Genomic DNA, 27,912 nt, shown 5'->3' on the forward strand with positions numbered 1-27,912 from the left:
TATATGCGTATATACACACACAGAGTTATAAATTTAGGCCTCCATGTGCATATATATGTGTGTATCTGGAGCCGTAACACTTGTACCCTGGATTAGAACTCACAGAGATCCCTGTCACTGCAGAGCTGGGTATTTTGAAGATTTGAGCATCTTTGTTGGTTCTTCCCAACTGCTTTAGTTGTAGATGTGGCTGGGGAAAAGGCAGGCATGGCACAAGGTTTGGGGGTCCCTGCTGCCCCCCAGGACCTGCCTTTTTCAGTGCCAAGGTGATGCTGGGGAGGTTTATCTGTTCAGCAGAGAGTAGACTTAAAAGTATAATTAATGAGATTTGTATTTAATTATTTTTAAGGAAAGGAGAAAGGGAAGAGTGAAAAATGAAGTTAATCAAAACTATGCAAATGAGGGCTCCAGTGCCCCCCTTCCCTCGCAGCAGGGGGAGAGGAGCCTGGCAGCCAAGGGGGAGATGAGGAAGTTGCTGATACAGGCAGGAGCCTGGATGGAGGCATGATAAAATAGGATGGGAAGCACAAAAGCAGTAGCACACACTCTGTGTCTCTTAGCAGCTGCTTTCATCTGCTGCCAGTGGCGGGAGGTGCAGGCAGCAGAAATTCAAAGGTGGAGGATGGAAAGAAAAATAACATTTTTGAATCACAGGGATGCTTTTTCCTAAACTTTGGTGTGGTTCCTGCCGTGGCTGTGAGAGCCCCAGTGCCCAAGGGGTCCCTTGTTTTTCGACTCAACCACGTGTTGGTTTGGTTTTAATGCAGAAATACCTGCCTGAATATTTTGTCCCCACCAGTTATTTCAGTGTTTGGATAATTTGCTGCTGATGTGGTAGGACAGTTGACTTAGCAATCTGCAAGAGGTGTGATAATGTTTTTTTTCTCCTCTTTTTCTTCTTAATGGAGAACATGCTTTCCATCTTTGCAGAGCCACAGTACATCTCTGTTTATTCTGCCTTACTTAAGCAGTTACCTGCATGCTCCTTTGCTATCAGCCAGGCTGCAGACTCATCCCCTTCTCCTGCCCCCAGCTGCAACCCTTGGAAGTCCTGCCTAATAGCCCTGACTTAATTAGGCAGGGGTTTTAATTGCTTAGGAAATCCCAGCCCCTTTAATCTTGGTAATGAAGTCTGGAGCTTTGCGTCACCTGGACCTGGGGGCTCAAAGGCTGCTTTCCACTTTCCCACCATCCTAACAAGCAATTTCCAACATGGGGTAAAAGCAATTGCCTGGAAAAAAATTGCCTTGGAGATGGGAATTTGTTTGAACGTGAAAAAATCAACCATGCTTTATTTATTTCTTCTTTTCCCCAGGCTGGGAGGCAGAAACCTGGCTCTGTTTCCCAGATGCTAAGTCAAATCTGGCTCTGAATGGGTTTCTGAAGGGTTTGCTCCAGCTGGAGCAATCAGTGCAAGGCTGGGGGAAGTCATGGGGGTTCCCAATGAAGGGGGAATGGCTGGAAGATAGGGCATAGCATCCTCAAAGTTGTGCTGGGTGACCTGGTCTGCATCAATTCTCCTGTCCTGAATCCTGCTGTAAATTGGTTTTCTGCAAATTTGGGTCACAGTTTCAGTTTTTCTCATCATTCTTTACCAGCCATGGTTACAACACTGAGCTCTGCTGAGATACTTGGCCATGCATATCCATCCTGAACTGCAGGACTTTCCTAGCCTCAGCATCCTCCGTAGGCTCAGCACCTCGGCTCCGAGCTATGGTTTTGCCACTCATAGGTGGCAAAAGGCTCGTGGAGTCACTGGGGGTGTCAGAGCCATGTTTGCCCCAGCTCTGTCCCTCAGCTCTGCCTGCTGAAACCACACTTCCAAGGAAAAGATCCACAGTTCAGTGCTCAGCGAGAAGCAAAGCAAACGGGGCGATATATCTCATATATAGGGAGAACATAGAAAAATTATAGAGCGTATACAATATTTTACTATATGCAATATATACAATTATTATATATAATATAGAATATAGGATAATAGTATAATTATATATACTATACACATTATATGCTATACATTGTATAGCATATATTGTGTATATATTATATAGATTGTATATATTATCTGACATAATTATACAATATAAAATAAATTCTATAATTCTATATAATGTATTTATATTACATATAGCACACATGTATTCTATATAATATATATAATATAAAGACATATTTAAAAAACAGCTATTAATAAGATGGGGTTAATGAGCTGATCTCCAGCCTCATTGGGGTCTATTCTCTGCCAGGAGGCACGATTTGACCCAGGGAGGCATTGGCCAGGGGGTCTGTGGACAAAAATACTTACGAAAAAAAAAGAAACTCTAAAGGGTGTTTTTATATTTAAAGCAAAAATGCTGTTTTCCATTGTCTGGATCTGTTAGCTGACCTTTTCACTGGAAATCGCTTAGCGTGAGGTTCAAGGGGTGAAAAAAGCCTTTATTTTTTTCACCTCTTTATTAGTACTGACTCCTGTTTACCTTGGTTTTTCAGAGCCAGCTTTGCTCGGCTGGGGAAAGCTCATGGAAGAAGTGCTCATTGATTGATTTCCATGAAAACCGGTTTTCTGCAGGTTTCTTTGTTTCTGCAGCTTTTCTTCTTGATTAACTGCATTATAATCTTGTTGTGGTTTAAGCCCAGCTGGCAACCCAGAAAACCATGCAGCCGTTCACTGACTTCCCCCCTTCCTGCTCCCACTCCTGGAGGGATGGGGAGAATGGAAAGAATGTAACTCCCACAGGTTGAGATAAGAACAGTCCAGTAACTAAGGTATAACACAAACCACTGCTGCTACCACCACCAACAATAATGATAAGGGGAATAACAAGGGGAGAGAATACAACTGCTCACCACCTGCTGACCGATACCCAGCCCAACCTGAGCAGTGATCTAACCCTCCCGGCTAAATGCCCCAGGTTATATACTGTGCATGACGTGCTGTGGTACGGAATACCTCTTTGGCTAGTTTGGGTCAGGTGTCCTGTCTCTACTTCCTCCTGGCTTTCCCTCCTCCCTGGCAGAGAATGAGACTCAGAAAGTCCTTGGTCAGAGTAAACATTACCGAGCAACAACTAAAAACATCGGTGTTATCAGCGTTGTTCCTAGGCTGAAAGGCAAAAACACAGCCCTGCACCAGCTACTAGAAAGGAGAAAAATGACTGCTACTGCTGAATTCAGGACAAATCTTTTCTGTTTGGTTGGTTGTTTTTTCTTCTCTCCCCACCTTCTTGTTCAGGGCTTTAAGAGCAGGAATACAGCCTAGGGGGCCTGAAGTTATTTTAAGGCAGATAAGTGAATACTTAAATTCCAGCTCACAGTCCTAAAGGACTCATTTCAGAGCAGTAAACATGGATGCCTGGCTGCTTTTATGCTATACTGGCCTAATGGTATAGTATCCATCTGTATAGCAGATAGTGAGGCATCTCAGTGTTATCCTGAGTCTGCATCTTGTTTCCACGGGGGGACACAGGGCATCCCTACAGCTCTGGGTATCATCAACCATTCTTTGAACTTTGCTTTGTTTACAAGCCCTTTTTCCCAAACCCTACGCAATCCTGGAAAAAGGGAAAGAGCTGGCTCTGCAGCCATAAGAGCCAGCACTTTAGGAACGCAACGTCCAGGCTGCCTAAGGGTGCAGAGCTGGGCTCCATGGGCTCCAAGTTACAGCAGGGCAAGGGGAGAAATCACCTGGCATCCCACTGTTGCACCTATGTTTGTACACGCAGGCTGGGGTGGGTCATGGAAACTCTTCATGTCATATAAAATAATAAACTCACCGCTTACTCTGCCTATGGAAAAAGTTATTCATGGCTTTGAAAACGGTCTTTGTGCCAAGAACCCTGATGTAGCTTGAAAGGGATGAAATGTGGGGCTGGAGTATTTTGAACAGGGGCCCACAGCTGCCTTAAGAAATAGTGCTAGTGGGCCTTTTACCTGTGCCAGAGAAAATACGTATATTATATATATATATATACACATTACTGGAGGAGTGAATTTAAAGGCTGCCATGCTAGCAGAGCCTTGCCCAAGCGCACTAGGCTGGGCCAGATCATTCTCCCAAAGAAATCAGGGTCCTTTATCCCTATCAGTGCCTCCCTTCCCACAGGGCTGGGACCTGCAGCTTTAGGGGCATTTGTGCTGAGAAAGGGGAAACCTTCTTCAGGTGGGACCTGTCTTACACCCCTCCCTAGAAGCTGTAATCCAAGGCTGGGGGCACCAGAGGTCCCCCAACCTCAGTTTGCAGAGCAGTGAGGTTTGTATTTCTCCCCGTGCTGCTCAGGAAGCCTTGAGCACAGAGCGAAGGAGGGACGCTTACTCCTGCATGCCAAAATACCCTGGATTGTCATCAAAAAGGGTTTTTTTTTGCCAGCTGGGGAATTCAGTTCCATTGTTGTAAAAGCAGTGAGTTATTTTATTGCTTCTTTTCCCCTCCTGGCTGCAGCGTGTGGGTAACGTGGCAACGGTGACTTTTGTAGCTGTGCTCTGCTACTAGCTAATGAGATTATTTTTAAAATGGATAAGCTTGTAGTTAATGCTTCTATTTGCCTTCCTGTCCCTAAGGGTTTGGTTTATGCTGATATGCCCTTTCCAGGTTTTCCTCTGCAGTAGATGTGCTGCATGTGTGCTCTTTTCTCAGCAGAGGTCACATATAAGAGTATAGCTAAAAAAGCCACCTATATATAATGATATGATTAACCTGTAACCATTGGTAGTGCTAAGTGGTGTTCACTAGGTATACAGGGATTAAAGTTGTCTTTTAAATCATTGTTAAAACATATGTAATATAAAGCATTTACTAAAAAATAGAGGAAAACCTTTTTGGAACTGAGTAAAAATCCCATGACTTGATCTGTGGGAAATTCAGGGTCAAATGCTGCCTTGTACACCCTAATTCCTTGCAGATACAAGGGCATTGCTGCTATGCAGTGGGTACAAATGTGCTTCCTCACTGCTCAGCCTTTGTGTTTGAATGAAGCTTGTTTGTTGTGAGCAGTACTTCAGTGGAGAATTACACCATGTTCATCCATGTGTACCCTTAGATCAGCTGTCTCCCTCCAGAGAAAGCAAAGCTTTCCGCCAGAATCTATTTTCTGGCAGAATAATACATACAATAAACATGTGCAATAAATAAGTACTTAAATCCACTGCATGGGTGCGAAAAGGTGGCAAAAGGCCACATCTCAGCTTTACTGTTCCCCCTGGAAACTCTCTCTGAGTAAGTTAGCCTGTGGGAACCCCTTTATTTTGTTAAGATTATCACTAGAACTTTTTCTTTTACTCAGAAATGCGCAACAATACAGCTGCTCCTAGCCAGATTCTCCTTTTCTGCGTCTTTGCATCAGATGAGGGCCCTGGCAAAGGGACCCCTCTTTCGTCTTAACAGAGGTAAAAGGAACAGGGCTCTTCATACCTTAGCCAGGGCTTTTCCCCACACTTATGGGTGAGCAGAAATCCTTGGAAGCTTAAATTCACGTGCCTTTATGTTTTTTCATACATTGAAAAGGGAAAATACACCAAGGAGCCAATATTCCACTGGCATGTGGGACTGGAAGGGGAAACCTGCCACAGCCCCAGCTAAATCAATGTAGGTATCAGGGACTTTGGGGCTGTGTTTAAAAAAAACCCCAACAAACAACCACTTTTTCACTACTTTCTGCACCCAGCTATGGCAGCTCTGCCTAATATGAAATGTCAAACACACCCACGTCCCACAGACGTCAGCTTTTCAAGTACCGACTTGGGAGTATTCCTTAAGCATCAGTGAAAATAAAGCGTGTTTGGGGGCCTGGGGTGATAAGTTCTCTATTTACTAAAGCAGGGAGGGTGCATAGGAAGAGGCTGAGCTCAGGGTGGCTGTCAGCAGGCTGGGCTGAAAGCGGTGCTGGGGAGGCATGTACTGGCACGGGGCCACTGTGAATGGCTCTGACATAATGGCTCTTAAAATAATAATAATAATAATAATTTCCATGTTTTTCTTTCTATGATGTACCTCTGTAGCAGAACCCCCCGACGAAACCGTTGGACCTCTGCAAAGAGAGTGCATCTGTGTTTCATTTTATAGTTGAAGAATAGTAATTAAGCTCCTTTTGCAGAGCCAGGGCTTGGAAAACTAAAAATAAAACCCATATAGGCACAATACTAGACCTCTGAGCACCATAAACTTTCCTTTCCCCCCATTCTTGCCCTCCCAGTCTCATCAGACCCCTGAGCATAGCTCGTGCCAGGGCCAAACCCCATCACATTGGGGAGTGGAGCAGTAGGTATGGGTTGTGCTGTGATGATTGGAATAAATCATAGGTTGAAAGGTGATGGTCCGGAAAAGGCGGATTTTTGGCTAAATCCAGAGGAGCAATGCAAACTCTATCCTGCATAGAGGGAAAATCATCCCTGTGGATGAAGGATTGGAAGTATCCTGCAAAGCATCAGAATTAGCTCTTTTCTTGCAGCAGAGTGTGTACAAACCATGGTCCCCAGGCATGAACTGACTTTCCTCCTCTCTCACACTTGACCCATGAATACTGCAGGAAAACAAGCATAAAACAAACCTGTTTCCTGGCTGTCCACCACCCCAGGGTGCTTCTGGCCCCCTGCCACTGAAAAATCAATTTTCCCCAGCTCAAGCTGAAAGTGCTAAAAGAGGGACTAGGGCTCAATGAGACTCACTCAAAAGCACTCACTGGCTGGCAGGGGTCATGCTGGAATGAAAACTGTTGGCCATGTGAATGAGTGAGGCCCAGGGGGACAGGGAAATGCTCAGTAGCTAGCTTGAAGAGGCAAGAAAAAAAGAGAAATATTTGGGGTTTACACGCCAGTAAGCTTAATTTTAGCAGAAGGATGATTAAAGATTAATAAGATGGTCAGTGTGTAGAGAGGGGAAGCTGCATCTGGAGAGATGCTGGGTAAGGTTAACCTAGTTTGTGTTGGGCCTCAATGGGAAAAATCCTGCTGTAAACAAAGGGAAGGGCTGGGGATGCCAAGATAGCAGGCAGGGATGGATGTCTCCCACCAGCCAGCCCCCTAGCATGGGTGCGTATTTTGGCAGGGACAGCTTGTCTCCTGCACTGAGCCCCAGAGATAAAGTGATCTTGGTGGGATGAGGGCGATGCTGCCATCAGCATCGTGTCCCCCAGGCAGTAGGTGGTCCAAGCCGTGGCCAGCATGAGAGGCTTTAACAGTCGTCTAGATCCCAAGGCTATGGTATATGTATTTCTCTTGGATGCCGCAGTGATCAGGCAGCTTTAAGCCTCTATGTAGGCACAGTGTTTTTGGGAAGGAGTGGTTAAATAGGTTTCCGCCTGTCACAGTGGAGAGCCCCTCACCCAGGCATTTGGTCTGGCTGGGCAGCTGGCTTATTTAAACTGAGGTGGTGCTGAACGCCTGAACTCCTCTGTGGTCCCACTGACCTGGAGTTCAACATCTGCCGAATTGGAAAACAGGTTTTTTTGGGGGTTATTTTTTGCTTTCCTATCACCGTGACCCAGCCACGCCGGCGGAGCTTTCCCCACAAACCTTGCAGCGTGGTTCCTAGAAGGAGAGCAACTTTTTCCCTCCTCTTTTCCAAGCCTTCACCGCTGACAGTAGTGGCTGGAAGCTGTCCAAGGCTGTCAGTATAAATCTCACTGACCTTGTTTCACCATTCCTCAACTTGCATTTGAGCATCTCCCATCAGCCAGGCCCGGCGTCGACTTCCACTTTCTGGCTCATTTATTCCTTTTCAGCTTTATGGTTTCATTTCCCAAGCTTGCCTGTTAATCCCTGGGTGGCCAGAGGACTAAGGGGGAGACTCCCAGCCCCTAAAAACCTCCCAGAGAGGTTGCCAAGGCAAATATCTTGCAGGAATTTGGAGATGCAGCTGTAACTGAGTGCTTTGCTAGGAGATGTGCTTTAGGGATGAGCCTGATCCTAGCTTGTGGGAGAAGTGATACTTAGAGGCGCAGCACAATGTGGTTAGGTGGGATGAGGGAAAATGCTTCCCCTCAGATTGGGCTGGGTGCAGTCTCTCATCTCAGCAAATGCTGCCTGGTTGCCATGAGGAAGACGTGATGCAGTAGAATTTGGGCTCCATACCCATCTTGGTGCAGAGCGTTTTTCTGTATGGGAACTTGTTGCTCCACAGAGGGTTCTTGCTGTCATCCTTCACCCATTATCCCCATCTTCCTGTGATAATTTGATATCGTTTGCTGGCCAGCTGCTTCCAGGGTTCATTGACTGCAGGGGAATGGCCTCACACTATGTGTTCATGGGATGCTGATCTCACTGAGAAAGCAAAGAGGCTGCAGACATGGGCTGCTGAGAGGCCAGTTATGGGAAGAGAGTGTGACCCTGCATGCAGGACTTCGCTGTGGTTTCCCACCCCAGTTGTCCAACCACTCTGGGAACCCAGCTCTCCCTTGCGGGTCTTAGAAAAGGGCATTGAGAGCCTGAGTCCTCCCAAAAATCCACAGAATAATGTGCTACTTGGTTCCAAGGTGCTAAATCCACACAAAGAACTTGGTTTTCCAGTTTGCAGTGAAGTCTCAACTTGTAAAATTGTGATGGTGCCAAACATGTCTGGGGCCTCATAGGAAAACTTCGCCAGTTGCTGCCATTGTTGCTTGGCTTTGTAATAGCATCCAGCATCTTCGTGATGTTAGCAGGAGAGTTTGGTGGCAGCTGCATATTTGCATTAATAATTTCCCTGAGCAAAGCCTGTGGCTCTGAGTTTGTGCATTGGTGTTGTGGGTGCTTGTGTGCAAGGGACCCCAGGGTGTGCATGGCAGATGGGCATGGCTTTGCTTTTGCGCTTCTGCAGGAAAAGCCCAGAAGCCTTTAAGTCGTATCCCCAGACCTTTGTGGAGGATTAGGACAGCTAATTGGATTTTATTCAGGGTGCACCATGAGTTCGGCATTGCAGCTAGGGAAAGCACTGGCCTGAATAGGGAGAGGTCAGAAGCGATCAGAGAAGGCTGTGGAGGAGCACGGCACCTATCTTTATGTAGGGAAGGAGTAGTTGGAAAGGCAAGAAAACCCAAGCAAATGTCACAAAAATTCCTTGGTGTAAGTAGCTGCAAGAAATATTCAGATTAAACAGGAGGAAAAACTGTCTAAGATAAGAAAAGCAAGACACAGAAAAGAAAAAAAATGTCCTGGAGGCTTGTGGAGGCTCCCCCCATCTTTGGAGGTCTTAAAGCATGGATTAGGGAGAGAGCTGCCAGGAATGATCCTGCCCCCGGGCACCAGGAGACCAGATGATGTGCCTGTCAGTTCTCTGCCTCCAAAAGCAGGGCTTGTGCTTCTCCTCCTTTTCTCCTGGATGAGCATGGCATCTTTGTGACCTTCCTTCATGGCCTTCTAGCAGCGCTCCCCGAAATACCCCCAAAAGAGATGAAATACTGGAAAATAGATGTCTTCCCCTGCTTCATCTGGGAATGGCTTTAGAGAGGGAGGGGAAGACATTCAGGGGGCTTTTTTCTCCCAAGAGCGAGGCTCCCTTTCTGCCATCGGCGCTGCGGCAGTGACTATTTTCTGGTTTAATCTCATGGCAGCTCTGCGTGTCTGAGGGATGAGGTCATGCTCACTCACCCACAGCCTGCTGCTGCTTTTGCTTCGATCCCTCTAGTTTGGGGAGTGGAGGGGGGTGGGTGGGATTGCATTCCCTGGGTCCCTGCACAGTGGGGTTTTGGATGCCTCCCTTACCACCAAGCGCTGCCTCAGACCTTTACCCTTCTCTTTGCATGGATATGTGCTGCACCTGGGATGGGGAGAGGCAGGTAGAATCTCTGGCTGTGCTCCCTTTCCTGTCTTACCTGTGCCCTGGGTGCTAGTCCGTCTCTCCCAGGTCTTCTGCTTTCTTCCTGTAGCTGCTTTCAAAAACACAGATTAAATCAACTGGCTGGAGAAATGCTATTTTCCTCCTTCTATCTTATTTTTTTTCTGCCATTTTTACCACTTTTGCCAGAAACCAGCCAATTGTGAGGATGAGGCTGGTGATTACGCAATCTGAGTGCAGGGATGGCTGTTTCATAGCCTTTTGGATTAACAACAGAAGCTTTAAATGTCTGTGAAGAAGAAATGTGGTGACTGATGGAAATACAGCCCTCACTCCTTCCTCTGGTAGATCCTGAGCTCCTGGCTCCTAAACTCATGATACTATGGTTGGAAAAGCCAGTTTAGGTAATTGGAGATCGGTGTGATTTTATTAGACCTAATGCCCTCTCCTCCAGGAGGCTTGCATGGCTCAGCAAAATGACCAGCACTTGTAAAGACATAAAAACCAGACCAAATTAAGTATTGTTATTTTATTTGTTTATATATTTATTTGTAAGAAACCCTTCCAGCCTGGTGTGAAGATTTCCCCATCCCTCAGATTGAGGATTAATTGCACTTAGGGGCCAATAGCTGCATGTACTGCTGGTGGGGGGCCACCACCCTGCACTGAGGTTTGGGGCACGTTGTCTTGGCTCTGGCTCTGAGATGTACCTGGCTGGGATGGGCAAGGCTTGGTCACACCACATTTCTCCAGGATGGGCAGGGCTTGGTACCACCAGGTAAAAATCAGGCTTTGGGCATACACGTTGGAGTCTCCCAGAGGGAAAGAAGTCTGATTTGGGGTTTTAAAAGGAGGAACTATTGTCAGTTTTCTTCTCCGGAAGTTGGAAAGAAAAGCTGCTGCACCCTGGTCCTAGAAGTTACCCAAAAGATGTCACTGGCAAATCTCAGGGCTGAGGAGAGAAGCGCCTGTGGAATCAGAAAGGAGAATTGCAAAGTGTGATATCAATGGAGGACATGGAGTCTTGAGATAAAATAGCACTTGAGGAGGGGAAAACAGGAAAAAGCTCCATTTGAACTCAAAAACGGAAAGGAAAAGGTTAAGCCTAAAGTCAAGGAGAAGGGTCTGGTAGAGTTAAAGGCCAGGAGGGGAAAGGCAAAGCTAAGAGACAAAGAGGAGAATAGAGGAGCCAAAGCAACAGGGAAGGACAGGCAAGGAAGGGAGAAAAGGACAAAACAGGAGGCAGAAATGCTAGGGGTCACTGCAGGGGTTGTTCTCCTCAGCTGCAGCTGAAATGGGGTGTTGCAGGGCTTTTGGGGGGCAAGGGTGAATGCCTTGAGGAAAAGAAGCTGGGATGTCCAGGTACCTGCCCTGCTGTCTCGGCCAAGTCTCCTCTGGGGTGTGAGGGACACCCAGGGTCACCCCTGTCTGACTTCTGTTCCACTTGGGGTGATGCTACAATACGCCTGCTTTATTATTATGCTCTCTATTATTATAACAAAATTAAATTGTTGCAGATCTTGATTTAGCTTTCCTAGCAAGAAATATCCTATAGTTGCCTTGCTTTTTCACTCTTCCTTCCCCTTTTTATGCTGGGAATTGGGGAATACACTGGAAAGAACAACAGCTTTTTCTTTTTAAATGATGGTGTATTGGTAGAGATAACACAAAAATCCATTTGCAGTGCTTGATTATTTTAATATTTCATGCAAGTACGATCGATGGCTGTGAAGGGCTGATGCCACTGTGAGGGTGACGAATGAACAACTCAGTGTCTGGGAGCTCAAGAGATCCCCATAGGGATTGCCTTCTCACCATGCACAACTTTCAAGCAAGTTACAAGCTCAGTACCCAAACCCATTTTTTTATTACCTTTTGAAGGTGCACACATGGGGGGAGTTGCATGTCATTTCATGGCCATCATTGTTCAGCCAAATTTACGCTGCCAAAGCAAACGGTTTGATAACATCAGGGAAGCATTAAGGGTCTAGAGGGACTGGATGAGTTCATGGATCTTGTGGATAGTTTGTGTCTCTGAAAAAAAGTAGTTAAATGATGTTTTGTGGAGCTGCTCTTCACAGCTAAAGTATGATCTTTATTACATGTTTCATCATAAATCTATTTAGTCATAATAAGGGCTTGTTCCAGCTTTAATGCTCTAATGGGTCCATATCTGCCTAAACCACCTGAAATGCTTGAAGCGCAAATTCTTTTTCTATCTTTCATGCAAAGATTCTCTTACACATCACTTCTTGTACTCAATTATATATTGCACTAAGCAACAGAAGCACGCAAAGCCTTACACTTGGAAATAAAACCTGTTCTTTCAACTTGAGATTCTCTAGCTGAAGTAAGCTTATTCTTCTTTCTCTGGAGACATGGCTTTACTAGAGTGGTTTTGGGGCTGGATTTTGATCACTGAGACCTCAGTCTCCTCTCCTCTCCCCAAAAACCCAACCCAATCACCCAGCTAGAAAGCAAGGCTCTTCACCTTCATGTCCAGCTCCAGAGCGATACTTTGGCAGCACCCATTCTGCGTAACATGACTGGAGAGCGCCAAAGTATCACTTCCCTCAGCACTTCACCAGAAACAGCTGCAGCAGGACCATCTCTGAGGGATTTCCCGTCCTCACTTCTGGATCCTTCTGGCAGCCAGCAGCACTACCATCCACCCATGTCCACAGTGGAGGTAAGCAGGGCTTTCCAAAGGCGGCTTTCCCCCAACTGTGGGTCCTCTCCTGCCACTCCTGGCCTTGATGTGCTGTTGGGCTGGGATGAAAGCTCCAATAGAGGTTCTACCAAGGAGATCCAAAATAATCTTCCTAACAGTAGAGCTGATGTGAAGTTTGCAGCCTGGCACCTTTTCCCTGCTTGCCTTTCCCATTGCATTCTGCCTCCTGTGGCGGTTTAGATGACAAAGTCTTCAAGGCAGGGATTACCTATTAGGACAGGCTTTGGGTTGCCCAGTGTAACCTGAACTGCCCCTGAGGCCCCAGGTAAGTATAAGCCATGCACAGCTAGCACAACTGGTATTACTGGTGCTGCAGCACACCCCATTCCCTGAAGCCGGCCTTAAATCCTGTCCAGAATTAAGTTCAGAAGAAAGAAAAACCAGCTAGACCCAACAAATGCAAAGGGTACCAGAATGTGTCCTCTGTATTGATGGAGGTGAAGTCTGGCCAAGAGATGGTAAGAGGCCCTGCTCTAGATGGTTGCGGTGGTGCTTTAAGCATTTGTGTAGTCGGTGTCTTCTGCAATGAAAGTAAGTGATGAAGGAAGCACTTTTACCGTGGTGCTGGATGCGTTGAAATTCTGTTTATTTTTTAGGGGACTACCTAACTTATTTGCCCCTTGTAAGGCCGGTAGTAAGGAGCCTGATGAAGTGCAGCGGTCTCAGCTGCAGAGCTCTACTGATGTCCTTTGTAAAACACAAGAGGTGATCCCCCTTGGAGAGCCAGCAACACAGCATCCAGAAACCAGCCGCTGCTCTCGCACAATCGCCTTTTGCCATCGTATCTCTTCCTAAAAACAGAAGAGTGAAAAACCCATCATCCCAGATGTGTCTAAACAGGATGTTCACCTACACCCCATGAGGCCGCAGCAGTTTAAGTGCTGGGAGACGATCTGGCTCTCCCTGTGGAGCTCCTCTGAGCGGGGTCCGCTTCTTGGGGGGGAGAGGTTTGGGGTTGAGGAGAGCCCCAGGCAGGAAAACGGGCAGCGCGGGTGGAAGGGGGCTCCAGCTCCCCCCACTGCTCCTGGCGCTTCTCGCCTTTGTTCGGGCAAGGCTGGAGCGGGGGCCGCGGGGCGGGGAGGGACGGAGGGAGGCTGGTAGGGAGGGAGGGCTGGCAGGCCGGAGCCGGTTGCCCGAAAAGGCTTTTTTTTTCCTTAACCCCCCAAAAAAGAACCATCCAAACGCAACACGAACTGGTGGGGTTTTTTAATTTTTTTTCTCAAATAACAAAAAGTAAATGTAAAAAAAATGAAAGAAGAAAACCCCCAGTGACACGCTAACACCCCTAACTCCCACCCCTTCCCGCAGACCCTGCCCCCGGCCCGCCCCACGCCGCGCACGGGGGCCGCGGGCGCGCAGCGCGGCGCCGCCCGGCCCCCCCGGAGGCGGCAGCGGCGGCGGGAGCGCCAGGGACCCCGGCGGCGGCGGCGGCGGCGGCGGCGGCGGGGGGAGGCGGGCGCCGGGCGCCGCCCGCCCCGCATCCCGCCGGCCCCGCATCCCGCCGCGCCGCGCCGCCGGCCCCAAATGGATTATCTGCGGCTGGTGCTGTCCTGCCTCGTCCCCCTGCACGGCTGCCTGGCCGCCGGCAGCGCCCCAGGTACGGCCCCTTCCCGGGGGGAGCGGGGTCCCCGGGGGTGCGGGCTGTTTTGACAGGTGGCTCGCACCCCGGAGGATGGGGGGAAAGGAGAGGGCTGCCGCTGGCGGGGGGTTTGGTTTCAATGGGAAATTGGGGAGATGGAGGCTGGGCGAGAAATAGTTGGCGTGCCTGGCGTGAGGGGCACGTCAGCCCGAGTTTATTCTGCTACGTTTGACGCGCCTGGCTGAAACTACACGGCGGAGCTGCGCTGGGAGGGAAAAGCAGTTGCTGGGTTTATCGAGCTCTAGTGGGGCTTGCCAAAGGCTCCCCGAGTTGGGTTGGCCACCGAAATCCCGACGCGTGAGCGGGATGCTCCGTGCCCGTGGCTGAGCCCTTTCCCTGCGTCTTGCCTCCGTAGAGCTCCTCCTGTCCGGCAAACTCAGCGAGTATGGTGTGATCGTCCCATTCAGCGCGGATTGCCGCGGCCGCTTCCTCTCGCACGTGGTGTCCGGCGATGCGGCGGCGGGGATCGGCGAAGACGCCTGTCCCCCAGCCCAACGGCCGTCCCGCCGCCGTGTCCCCCGCAGCCCCCTGGATGAGTCCCCCCAGCGCCGCGGGGCCGGCGGCCGCTTGCTGTACTTCAACGTCACGGTTTTTGGGAAGGAGCTGCACCTCCGGCTGAGGCCCAACCGGCGGCTGGTGCCGCAGGGCGCCGTGGCCGAATGGCAGGAGGATTTTGAGGTGCTTTTCCGCGAACCCCTCCAGCAGCGGTGCCTTTTCACCGGCGACATCTCCGGCATGCCCGGAGCCGCTGTGGCCATCAGCAACTGCGATGGACTGGTAAGCTCAAGAGGCCGGCGGGGCAGTTTGCGCTTGTTGCCTGTGTTTTGGTGTGGTTTTCTCTTAAGAGGTGGATCGTCGTGCCCTGAAACCTGTTTTTTTTGGTGATGCTTTAAGTGCCTGCACCATGCGTTGCCCTTTACTGCCTGGCTGCTGTGGGTTCTCCTTCCCCACGTGGCTTGTGGTGTAAGCAGGGCAGGGTACTACATGTGCGAGTGCTCCATCTTTCTGCTGTATGTGCAGCTGTATTTTGTTTGAAGGTGTTGAAAAAATTGCCTGCCCCATGCCTGAGCTGCCTCCTGCCCAGAGGTGAGCTGTGTCAGGTGCTATTATGCCCATGGGCTCTGCCTCTGGGAAGGTTGCCCACGCTGACAGTGGTGCTGCTGCATCCTCACTCACCCATGTTTTACTCTGGGACTGCTTCAGGAACTTTTTCTCAGTGTTTCCCTCCTCTTAAATCTGAGTGAGCTTGATCTCCCAAAATCACTGTTAGCATGCAGTCTTGCTGACAAGTTGTGAAGCATCTTTTTTTTGGATGATCTCTTTTTTTCTCCCATTCTTTTTTTTCTAATTGTTCCATGCTCAGAGCTTTTTGGCGCCCAGTTCAGCATCGGTCACTTGCTGCCACAGCACATTAATTACTTTAAATGGCTCTGTTACCTCCTTAGCCCTGGCATCTGGTCTGCCTGTGGGTTTCCTACTTTTGATATGGTTGAAGAATCACTTCTTTTTTTTATATACCTTTGGCCCATTGCCCGTTAAATTTCCTTTGAGCCAATTTAATTCTTGTTTTAGGTGCCAGGGTTTGCTGTTTTCTCGTGGTGTCGCTTGCATTACTCCTGGGTTGGAATAAACGTCTTATTTTGCTTTGCCTTTTTTTTTTTTAATATACTTCTTTTTTGGTTGCTTTATTCTGGGAGTTCCTTAAGCCAGTTTTGGCAGCTAGCGCAAACAATTTGGCATTCCTTTCTTTTTATGCAGCGCCTGGTGTTACTATACAAGCAGAAATGACAGAGCAGCGCAGCTAGAAATACGTATTTCGCCTGCATTTAGTAGTTCATTTTTTTTCCCAACGATTTTAGCACACAATCCACACCTTCTGAAACAGCTTTTTTAGAATTGTCTGAGGCTGTGAATTTGCAGAAATTTCTCTATGATACGGATGGTCCTGAGGCTGGTGAATTTGGGCAGGCTTGAAAGCTTGAAAGGTATTTCCTATAGCTCCAGCAAGCAACTAGTAATGCTGTGTCTGGAATGAAAAACTGCTTTTTAAGTGTTCAGGTTGCATTGCAGATTTCATTTCTGTTGGCATCATGAGCAAAGTGATGCTGGAAGCGCTTGGCAGCTGAGTCCATGTCCTGACCCAGCTCAGAAGCTGTGAGGGTGGTGTTAGGGGGTTTCTCTTCCCCAAAGATTTATGCAGCAGTTCCTATCTTGCCATCCATGGTACCCCCAAGCCCACTCTCTTAAGCTCATGGAAAGAAGTGGCTCTTCACCCAGGATCAGCAGCTCAGGGTGCTTGCTTCTTCTTTACCTTCATTAACCCCGGTGCGGCCAGCCCTGTGGGAGCTTTGATGCTGCTCTGCAGGGTGGGATTAGCCGAGCCACGTTGTGCTGGTGCACGGGGCTTTGGTTGTTTGCAGGTGCTAAGGCCTTCTGCAGGGCGGTTTTGGTGCACCCCCATTTCTGAAGCTATCCTGGGACATGGCATTAGTATCATGGTTGGTGATGTATTGTCTTGCAGATGTTTTATTTCTTCATGTAGAGCTCCAGCAGCACCAGGAAAGAGAAAAAAAAAGTAATATTTTTTTTTTTCTTCCTGCAGTGCATCTATTGCTCTGTGGCCAACAAATAAATGCCCTGGCCTCAAGCAGCAATTTCCCATCATCCGGCAAAGCACATGTGGCGATTGCAGGCTGGGGAAAGAGGTCAGAAGGACAGAGCCCGAGCAGGGGTTCTGCTCCTCCTCCAGTAAAGAGGATTTTGTAATACTTCCAACGTAGCAGTTGGTTTCTGTCTTTCATGGATTTTTTGGCTGGTGTAGATTGCTGTATGGTCCTCTGGCTTAAGTTAGTCTGCAGCTTATATTTGCTGGGAGTTGTGAGACCAACAGGACCCCCAAAAAGCAGTGAAAAGAGCTTGATTTAGCAAATGAAGCAAGAAGCAGAACCAAAATGTGGTGACAGGTATGGATGGGGTGGGGGGATAGTATTTGTGACCATGTTGTACCTCCAGCATGACCCGGCAGAGAAGCAGCAGGACATCTGAGAGAGATGTAAGTGGTCAGGACTGTTAGCTTCATGCTAGATAGGGACTAATTTAAGGTGGGGAGCACTGGCTGTAGGTAGCTTTGTTGCTCTTTGATATGTTCGTACCCTGGAATTGCTGTGGACTTTTGCTGGAAGTTATCCATGAGCTTCAAAAGCGGATTGCAGCTTTTGCATCCCAGTATAGTGTGTGTGGGAGGTACAGGACCGCACATGGCCGCTCTTTTCTGGTCAGAGGAAGCGCTCTGGGATGCTGTGGATGAAGGCTGTGTACACAAAGAGATTATGCTGTGTATAAATGGAGACTGAGATTATAAATAATGAAGGGAAAAAAGAAACAGTTCTTGAAAAAGAGAGTACACATTAAGTCTTTCCTAAATCCATATTTAGCCATGTAAGTTAGCTGATTTTTCTGGGAGATGCCAAACCCATGGCACTTCCCCAGCTGTTATTTGCTGCAGGCATCCACACATGAAAATCCAGCCTTTTCTTTGCAAGGGTGTCTCATACCAGACTGGGAAGATGCTGTCGTCCATAATGTAATTTCAAAGCTGATCTAAGCCACCGAATTCCTAACTGGTAAAGTAGTGTTAAGCAGAAATCTGCCCCATCAGACACATCTCACTGCAGTGAAGGTAACCCCATCTTGCCATGCCAGCTTTAGCAGCATGTGGTCAACCTTGCTTCCTTCATGCTTTACTGGCAGAGGTGGATGAAGAATTATCATCTGTAGGCACCACGTTTGCTTTTTGTGGGTGACTTTTCCCTGCTGCTCTTCAGGGTTATTTGCACCAAACACCAATGTTGTGCAAACCGTAGAGCCAGCGTTTTCTGTCCCTGTCAGCTTGGCTTGCTTTGGAGGGGTGGCAACAGATAAGCAGAGCACAAAGGCCCTCAGAACAGCAGTTAATAGGAAATGAAGAGAGAAACAGTCCCCATAATGATGCCCAGTGCAAAAAGTATGGCTTTGTCTTCCAGAATTTTCCTTGCAGCTCCTGAACTATAGGGTTAATTCTGTGAAGAAAGAAGGTGCTGGTTTAAATGCGCAGAGGGTGAGATGTCGCTTTGGTTACATAGATCCCACTGTCCTCAGCTCCTTTTTCACAGTATCACAGTATCACAGTATGTTAGAGATTGGAAGGGACCTCAAAAGATCATCTAGTCCAATCCCCCTGCCGGAGCAGGAACACCTAGATAGACTTTTTACTTGGAAATGATAACTTTTCTCCTATGTGAAAATCCTAATTTTTGGCAGTGAGATGAAAAACAGTCTCTGTTTGGGCTGAAAACCTAAGTAGTTAGTTAGCAGTGAGCATGTCTTCATGCCCTCACCCCACCAGGAACTGTATTTGAATCCTGGCCTGAGAGACCTGGCAAAGCCCAGATGGAGCAGCTCCCTGTCTGTAAACATCCCAAAAATCTCTTGCCTTGGCTCGAAGAGCAGGGAAAAGCAGTCAAGGAGTGCAAAGCGTTGTGTTAAATGGATTGCAAAGCCTGTGCTGCGCAGAGAGGTACCAAAATAGCGATGGAGCACATGCTGTACTACTGCGAGGTGTGGTCCCGCTCAGTGCAGGACAGATGCATCCCTCTACTGATCCCTCCCCGATGCCTTCACTGGGCAGTCTCTGGAGAAAGGGGAGCAGTGGCTAGGACGGTGCCTGCATTCACACAGCCTGGCTTTCTGGGGCTTTTTGTCCAAATTAAGTGTGAATCGTGTAGGAAAAATACATAGTATGCACGCAGCTGGATTTCCCCCTCCTCGGCGCTGTTTGCCTCTCTGGCTGAGTGGAGCGGTTTTATTAATTTTTCCACATTTCAGCTGTGTTGAAGTGTCAGAATTTCCTGAATTCCTGTGGGAGTTGAATCTTTTTACCCTGCTGTGTGGAGGAGTTTTTTACCCAGAGTGCTGGGGGGTTCCCCTTAGCAAGGCTGGTGCCAGGCCAGTGGGGCCAATTCATCTCTCCCGTAGCCTGGGGAGACACAGGAGAGCTGAGAAAAAGACTTCACCTTCTGTGAGCTGGCAGAAATAAATTTGGTGTTTTCCTTAAAAGGAAAAAAAAGTATATAAAAAGCCATTTTCTAGATTGCAAATTGCCTTCCCCAAGAGCTGCAGACAGCATCTTGTGTTAGAAATATTAGTAATGATAGTCCCACCTGGCCAGATTTCATTTGATTTGATGTTATTAAACAAATAAAATTGGGGGCAGGAAGCACATGGCAAATTGATCATTGAGGATGGGATTGATCTCTTGGCAAGAGCCCAAGGAAAGCTTACTGTGGCTTTTTGGGTGGCTGGCCTCTCTTGCTGCTTCCCTACAGTTACAGCCTTCACAAAATGCTGAAGTACAGCCTGAGCTGCTCCTTTTTAAGGCTGAGCAGGTTCGTGCATGCCTCTTGCAATCCTGGTTTTGGGCTGGTTTGTTTATTATTTTATTTTTGTAAATGCCAAGGTGACTGCTGTGGTTCCTGTTTCATTTATGAGGCTGCTCTGATCAGATGTGCATACAAGTCCTTGTGGTATCTACTTTGTCCGTCGGTCACTGCTGGAGTCAGCAGCATGTGACATCCCGCCTTTGGGAGAAAGCACAGGTGAGAAAGTCTGGGCTGCTTTATTTCTTGAGCCATATGCAATTAGTCATGAGCTATAGAGCAGAGCAAACCCAAGTGGGCCATGGCTTGGGACCAGGCTCTTCCATATTTTAATCCAGCCTTGCTCTAGCAAGGCAGCACAGCTTTTCTCCGGCTGCCTGATTCAGCAAGTCCTGGCTGTTGCTGTATACCCATAAATTGGCCTTGGGGGGTGCCTTGTCCTGGGTGAAACGTTTCATGGCAGGGCTGCAAGGTGGTAGTGGTGTCCCAGAAGACCTCCTGGGACAGAGGTTGCTCATTGTGCTGCCAGGCTGAAATAGGACGCTGGCCGCGGTACAGTGCCAGGTGCATTTGGGTAGTAGGAGTGCTGCTCCAGCACAGATTTGTGGTGATTTGCAAGCTGGAAACATGGTGGGAAATCATCTTAATTCATGTGTATAAAAACCAAGCATGTTTGTGATGCCTGTATCAGATGCCCAGAACTCTACCCTTCGTAGCTACTCATTTTTGTTTGTTAAGCAATGGATGCCCACCTTCTCTTATCATACAAAGAGCAGAGGCTTAGAACTGCCCCATCGCCATGTACTTGCCCAGCCATCACTGGACCTGACCTGCGGGTTGACTCTCTGCCTTGATCTCTGCCATATCACCACCACTTTGCCTGGTGCTCCAGACTTCTGGTTGAATTTAGCAGTGATTTTCGTCTCCTTGGCTGGGGGTGGATGGAGAGTTCCTGCCCTGGTGACCTGAATGTCTCCTGTGGGCACGACCTGAAATACGTGTGTCAGGCAAGTTGATCCTAGCACAACTGCCTGTACTTGGATTCCTCAGGAAGGAGGTAAAACAAAACCAGCCAAAGACCTGCTTTCCAGAGGAGTTAAGCAGCTAATAAAACCCAAGTAGAGCAGGAAATTTGATGAAGTCTAACAGAGCCAGGTTGGCTGATGCCAGGGTGAATGCATCGGTACGTGAATGCGAGGGAGATCCAATGACCCATGCGAGCTTGGAAGAGCCTGGCTGTTTACAGAGCCTAGCTTATGTCTTCGTACTGCTCTGTGCAGTATATATATAAGGTTTTTGTTTTATTTGATGGAAACAGTTCTAATACCCCCACCCTGATGAGGACTCCAGTAAGTACATGCTGTTGAAGGCCTTGCTGTGTAAGAACAGATCCATACGTTCTGTCTGTGCTTTGCAGCTATTCAACAGCAGGCAGCAGCAGGCAGTGCCAGAGGAAGGAGAGCGTGCGTGTGCGATGGAGGGAGCTGTGAAAAATGCTGGGCTGGGGGGAGCTGCCCATAGGATGGAAGCCAAATCCCAGTGATCCTTTTGCTTCCCTGAGGTCTGAGCTGGCTGGCGCTGCGGGGTATGAGTGCTCAGGCTGATGTAAGGGAGATTTGATGGGAGCTTGGTGTTAATTAGGAGCAGACTGGTAACCAGGACAACATTACCAGTGATGTTTGCCCTTTCATTCATCTTCCCCGTGTTAGGGAGGTGTAGTCATAATGCTTTCCAGCTTCTCTTCTGAAGGGGTTTCCCTGTGTTAATTCCCAAGCACTCCACAGGGCAGAGATGATGGTTTCTTTTTCCTTCCATCTTGCTGTGACTGCAGACTTGGTGAAATGGCAGGTTTCATCCCAGTCACTATGGGCATGGGCATGGTGTAGGGAGGCGAGGTGGTGTAGGAGCCCCTGCAGCCTGTACCCCTCACTACTGGTGAGAAGGAATGGAGTTTCCTAGCCATATGAAGACATAACTGGAATTATATCCATTATTTTGTTGGTTGGTGTCATTCTCTGTTCCTTGTTCCCCCCCTTTTTTTTCCGTCTACAGGGGAAATTTAAGGGTCATCATACGTGAACATGGTAATGCATCCATCCCAGTGTCATGGAATAGCAACAAGGCAGTTTATTTGGGATGCTTTTTCCCTTTGGATTCATTCATGTTCTGTATCAGTCTTTACTGAGTATACTGAGTGCGTATGAACATGTATGTGTATATAAAAACACATCTTTTTTTTCCCCTTTATTTCTTTGTGGAGTCCAGGCTGGCCTGATTCGGACAGACAGCAATGAGTTCTTCATTGAGCCCCTGGAGAGGGGGCAGCAGGAGACAGAGGAACATGGGAGAGCCCACGTGGTATACCGCCGGTCGGCCATCCGGCAGGATGGTGCTGAGCCCCATCAGGACCTCCACCCTGAAGGTAGGGGCCCGCTGGAGTCTATTCTTTGCCAGCAATTGATCATAACTGTTTCTTGTGAGGGGAGCACGTCCCCTTTCACTTGCTCTCTAGCTTGTACATCTTGCCCTATGGCTTTAGGATGCTTTACCTGCCAGCTGGGTCATCAGTGAGAAGAAAGGAAAGATAATGCTGGGCTTCTGCTGGGAACTTTGAAATTTTTCAAATTTGGTTAAAATTAGATGAATTATATAAATGAGTTATTCTTCCTCTTTGTCAAAGAGGTAGAATCTCACAGGTGGGTGTGATCAGGCCCATGGATGCTCACATCAGCCTTGGGATGGGAAGAAGAGTTGGGACTTGTGAGCGAAGAGGTCAGGAGGAGGGAGACTTGGTCTGACTTTGCTGCGACTGTGGCTTGGAGATGTAGGTGCTGCAGTCTTGATAGAAGTCCTTCCTCTTCCCCATGTTCACAATTCATTTTGCTTCTCTAGTGCCTTGTCCTTTTTTCTTTTCCCTTCTTTGCCTTGAAGGAGAAAATGTGTCTTTTTCTTTTTTATAGCATCACTTAGCTGTGTGCTGCTCTCTATGCACATAAATCGCCTGCTGACTTCCCCTCTCACCCGCACAAAGCCAAGCACACCCAGAAGTGTTTACAAGTGTGGGGTCAATGCTGTGCAAAAGCACTCTATAAACCTATTTATATTTATACAGAGGCATTAAACTTCCCAGCATTTATTCACCTCCAGTGGCACCATAATCTGCTCCCTGAGTTTTAATGAAGTGTAGAAGTTTTACAGGATGTATTCGTTGCTTTTGTAGTGTCACTAATGGAATTGAGAGTTTCAAAGGGACTAGAAGGTTATGGGGTGAAGGATGCGATGAAGGGTGAAGCATGGAGGATGCTCTGGATTCAGCTGTCTGCTCTCAAGGAGCAGCCCTCAGCTTCACAGGCATTCTCCCCAGCTATCCAGCACCTCTCCACCACCATCCCAACAGAGAGTGTAGGACCATCGTATCATAGATATGTCTTTTAGTGCTGGTGGTCCCATTAAAGAGCCATTTTCCCACTGCAGAGCAATGATGAATTTGTGGTTTTTTTGGTGTTGTCATGGTGTCAGGTCACCCCAATGGCTGTTTCTTGTTCTGCCCCCTATGCCTTGCTCAGTGTCTGACATGCAAGTGGGCGATCTCCCCAACTCCCTGGAGCTGATGACGGAGCGGCTGGGGGACGCGGAGCGCAAGAGGCGCCATGCCAGGAAGGACGACTACAACATCGAGGTCTTGCTGGCGGTGGATGACTCGGTTGTACGCTTCCATGGGAAGGAGCATGTCCAGAACTACGTCCTCACCCTCATGAACATAGTAAGGCTTGGCTCTGGGGGCTGTGGCTTCCACCCCTCCCTTGGTTTGCTGCTTTCCTCATGCTGAAAATCTGTTATCCTGGAAAAAAAAGAGGATTGGGAGGGGGAAAAGTGCTGCAGGAAGGGCTGGCTGTGCATTCACACAGCTATCTCTGGCATTTAATAGCTATGGCAACTGGAGAGCTGGAAAGCAGAGCCTTTTTATGTTCCTCTCCACCATGTTCCCCTGGCCAGTGGCAGGGTCTGGCGTGGTGGTTGCTGTCACTGCCTGTCACCTAAGTCCAAGAGCATCTTCTGTATCTCATGGCCACGACCATCTCCTCCTCATCACTGAAATCTCAGCAAATGCTTAGAAAAAGAATGGTTGTTCATTTTTTTATTTTGTACTTATGATGTTTATTTTGAATAGTATTTGTAGATGGGGGAAAGATTTTTATGGATTTTCAGAAGCTTTTTCTTGGAAAACCTGGGCACCTTGAGGACTAGTCAGATGTGCTTGAAAAGGAGTTTATAGCAGCTTTAGAGCAGGCCTGCTTCTGCATCTCTCCTCACCCAGTGGCAAGGGGGAGGCTGTGCTGATTCCCTACACACCTTTTTTTTAATTTTTTAAGATAAAAATGTACATATTCCCCATGTCCTGAGAGATGTGGAAGGATCAGTATTTATTCAGCTAGTCACCTCGTGGAAGGTGTGCTCCGCCAGCACCTGAAGGTCTGCAAATAGGGTCTGCGTTCAAAGATCTCTCTTGTGTGATTTCCCATTTTTGTTTTGTTTTCCATGCTTTATACTCAGCTCTATTTATTTATTTTTATTTAAGTACTCTTTTGCATGGTGATGGAAAGTGTTTGAAAGGCACAGCCAACTGAGAAATAACCAAGCTGTAATGATGCTTTTGCTTTTTGGTTGCTTGGTTGGGTTTTCTTTGGACATCATTTTTGTCATGGTTGACAAGCTTAGAGCCATATTCCCAGTAATTAAGGGGAGATTATCAGCATAAGGGGTAGGGATTTGCACGATTAGAGGCCAAGCGTAATGTGGACGATCCCAAATAGGGAAGATGTTGGTTTCAAAAAGCAAACGCCTTCATTGCAACATTTTATTATCCAGTGCATTATCCCAATGCCTGTGGTCGGATGCTCTCAGCATCACTTCAGTTAACTCTCTGAAAGTTTCTCTGGTTTGCTTATTAAATCCTTCTGCAAGGGGGAAGCCGCAGGGTTGCCCATTCTGACCCCAGGCTCTTCCCACGTTATGGGGGTGGGAGATGATGTCATTTTCCCTTTCCGATCTGGGGGGGACGGACATTTGAGTGCCTGGGGATTGTCAGCTCTAATCAAAAGGTTGGTTTTCAGGCGCATTTCATGGTTTATACCCCGCGGGCAGGACTTTTCAGGGAGTGAATGCGCGGGATGCTGTGCTGGGAGAAGGGAGGACTGCTGCTATTCAAGTAAAGGCGGCACTGGAGACTTTAATGAATTAAATAAAGGGAGGGGAAAGCAGCATCAATAAAAGGGGAAAAACAGGATAATGCATGCAACAAATACTTCCCCCAAGTATTATTTCGTTCTATATATTCTTCCCCCACCCCCTTCCCCTTCTTTCTTTCGGTGTTTAGTGTGTTTTCTTTCCAGCTTTGCTGTGACCTCCTTCTGCCTCCTCTTGGCGCTGCCTCGTTTCCTTACCGGCTCGGATTGCCTTTAAATACCCGATTCAGCAGAAAAAAGCCCCGCTTTCTGGCCTGGATGGCAGAGGGAGGGAAAGAAAAGGGTGCCGGGGTTGGTGGGGAGGAGTGTGCTGGGACCACACAGCTGTACACTAATCCCATTAGTTGGAGGCAAGGGGAAGGAGGAGAGGCTTGGCCAGCTCTCTTAACGAGAAAAGGACTTAGTGGGCTGGGCTGGAGTACACCGGGGAGATGCTGCATGGTAGCCAACTGGAAAAGCTTCCAGGAGTTTTCTTATCAAGATACATCCCAAGAAAAGGGAGCAGCTAGCTTGGAAGTTGATAGTCAACTTTACTGTCCTTCGCTGGGGTCCCCATTGGGTGCCAAGTGGGTGATGGGACACATACCGCTTCCTGGTGCTGCACAGGCTCAGCTTAAAATGATGCTGCTGTAGGTAGGGTCCCAGGGCCCTCCCTGAGACAGAAATCCTTTCATTAGGAACTTGGTGTCAGCTGAAGCTCAGTGATAAATGATTTGTCACGGAGAATTTCTTTTAATAACTCCCCCCCTTATTTTGTTGCCAGAAATGTGGATAACAGGCTTTTCATTAAACAGCACTGGGAAGCTGACATCAGTATGACTGCTCCTTTTGTGCACCTAAGAGCTTCCCTGCAGGTTGCCTTCCTTGCTAGCTCCCAGCCTGCATTCCCAGCCTGCCATTCCCTTCTTGGCTCGGACACTACTGTAGGGTTTTGGGTCAGGTTGAATGAGTGGGAAGTGCATCCTTTGCCATCGCTTGTCATGCATGCTGGAGAAGGCACACCTGAGCATATCTCTCAACTCTGAGCTGAGCATCACTGTGTCCACCCTAGCAAAACCTGGCTCCCCTCCCTGACACTGGACTTTTGGGATGAACATTTGGTGATGTGGCAGCTGGGGGAAGCTGTTCCTCTGTCTTGCTTGCTGCCCATGGCAGACATTGCGATGCTATTGAAGCAAAATTAATATCCCCCAGCCACCACGACTGCAGTGTGAGAGTACTGAAGAGTGGGAGAAGGGCTGGGAACAAGGAAGGGATCCAGCACCTCGTAAGGGGAATTGGAGAGAAAATGTTTTATGTCCTACTTTGCTTTTTGGCCTCTTGTCATTCAGTTGGGATCCTTGGTTTTCTCCTCTGGATTCCCCACTATTCACCCCTCTTAAGGCTGGGGGTGGTACTACTTGGAGGAGACCAAGCTATGGGCTATTTTAAGCTTGCCCTGGTGTCAACTGGTTTGTTGGGGTTTTTGTAGGATACTGCATATTATTTAGCTAAGGATGCAAAAAGGTACTTGGTGTTTTCCCATTGTTTCAGGTTTCTAGGGAAACACTGTGAGTCAGAGCCCTTTCCATGCTGGAACTTGCTTGTCCCCTCCAGCACATTGGCTGAATTGTTGTTCCCAAGGGCTGAGTGACAAAGAGTGCTACTGAAACTCTGTGGAGCAGAAGGTTAGCGAAAAAAAATATCAAACTTCTGGCTTTAGTTGTAACCTGGGATTATCTAAAAAGGCAAGCCGGAGCATGGATTCCTCGAGACACTGATTTGGTGTTGTTTCAGGAGGGAGGCCAGGCAAAAATAATGAGCAAATTACAGTCCTGGTATATGGGGTTTTCTTGGTGGTTCATGTGCCATCTTGCTAACTAGTAGTAACAAAAAATACCTCTGATGTCTCTTATGCATGCACACGCTATTTCCCACCCCCTATATAGGCTTACGTGTTTGTTGCTATGTTTTTGGGACAAAATAGCCTGTTGTGTAGAAAGCTGTGATAAAATCTAGAGTCTTGCTCTGCAGGGCAAACTTCTCCTTTCCTCCATTCTTCTGCATTGAAAATGTAGATGAAGTGGATCACAGGTGTTCATGAGGTGTGCATTCCTACAGGGGATGCAAGTGTATGCAGCAAGCCCAATAATGTGGTCAAGGGACTTTTGCCTCTGTTCCTAGCCCCTTAGTCCCAGCACACAGGCTTGGGATGAATCCACCAGCATGAAAACGGAGTGAGGGAATAAAAGAAAAGAGCTTAAAGATGACTTGGCTGTTCTGAGTGAGCGATCTGGGGTTTTGAAATGTCAGCTATTCTGCTGGTTTGGCAAATTCTTCTCGTGTCTCTCTCTTTGTTTTCTTTCCCTGAAGAACGGCGAGGTCTAGACATTTCCAGTGCGGTTTGCTGTCGAGATCTTGCGTCTGGGGCTGCAGACTCAGGGCTGGCCAGAGGCTTGCAGGGATTTAGGTAGGCAGCCTTTCTCACTCCCTGAGCCAGCAAGGGTCTGGGGGAGGGTCCCATGCGCTTGGTGAATTCATCGAGCATTTTGGAGAGGATGCACAGGGTTTTCATGTTCATGTCATTCTTTGTAAAGCATTATTACTGTCCCCTTGGCACTGCTGGCTGGGGGCTTTGGAGTTGTCTGTGGGGGGTGGTGTGGTGTGGTGTGTGTCCGTCCCATGGGCTGGTTGTTCTTGCTGTTTTGCCCTTAATGCACGTCCAGTTTTGAGGGCTGTGCTGTTTGAGGTGAAAAAAAAGAAATCTTCTTGTAAGTTAAATAGGATAGCATTTCTTGCCAGGTGACAGTATTAAACAGGCTGGGCATCTAACCATGTGGGCGAGAGGGATAAGATCTTTATCCCATCTGCCTTCAGGAAGGCAGATCCCTTTACTGGAGCCCTTTGTTGAGCAGGTATTTTCTGGGGGGTTTTCTCTGAAGACATTGACTCGCTTAATGGCATCCACAGAGGGCAGGGGGAATGGTGCCAAGCCTGCAAACCGCTCTCTGGGCCAATTTCCATCCCCTCTGCTAGTTTGAACCAGCTCCAGTTTGGGCTGATGGGGAGCAGGGAGGTGGTGCTTGGCCCCCCCCAGTTCCATCCCCACTTCTCCTTGCGCAGGCATAGTGGCACTGCTGCCCCTGCTGATGCTC

At 48.1% G+C, this 27,912-nt stretch overlaps 1 protein-coding gene across 2 annotated transcripts in view; it reads left to right on the forward strand.

The window, feature by feature from the left end:
• The first annotated feature begins 13,939 nt into the window (after window positions 1-13,939).
• The window catches only part of ADAMTS14 (ADAM metallopeptidase with thrombospondin type 1 motif 14), a 36,672-nt gene continuing 22,699 nt past the window's right edge, over window positions 13,940-27,912 (forward strand). For both annotated transcript variants that reach the window (XM_061373894.1, XM_061373895.1), the window contains exons 1-4: window positions 13,940-14,076; window positions 14,474-14,895; window positions 21,798-21,954; window positions 23,099-23,295. In XM_061373894.1, the coding sequence (XP_061229878.1) occupies window positions 14,004-14,076; window positions 14,474-14,895; window positions 21,798-21,954; window positions 23,099-23,295 (849 nt within the window). In that variant the 5' untranslated portion in view covers window positions 13,940-14,003. The remainder of the gene's footprint in view (window positions 14,077-14,473; window positions 14,896-21,797; window positions 21,955-23,098; window positions 23,296-27,912) is intronic.

The sequence above is a fragment of the Neopsephotus bourkii genome, unplaced genomic scaffold (genome assembly GCF_033783945.1).
Source record: "Neopsephotus bourkii isolate Nb327-2 ecotype Australia unplaced genomic scaffold, CSIRO-AGI_Nbou_v1 NB_1634, whole genome shotgun sequence".
In the NCBI taxonomy this organism is placed as follows: domain Eukaryota; kingdom Metazoa; phylum Chordata; class Aves; order Psittaciformes; family Psittacidae; genus Neopsephotus; species Neopsephotus bourkii.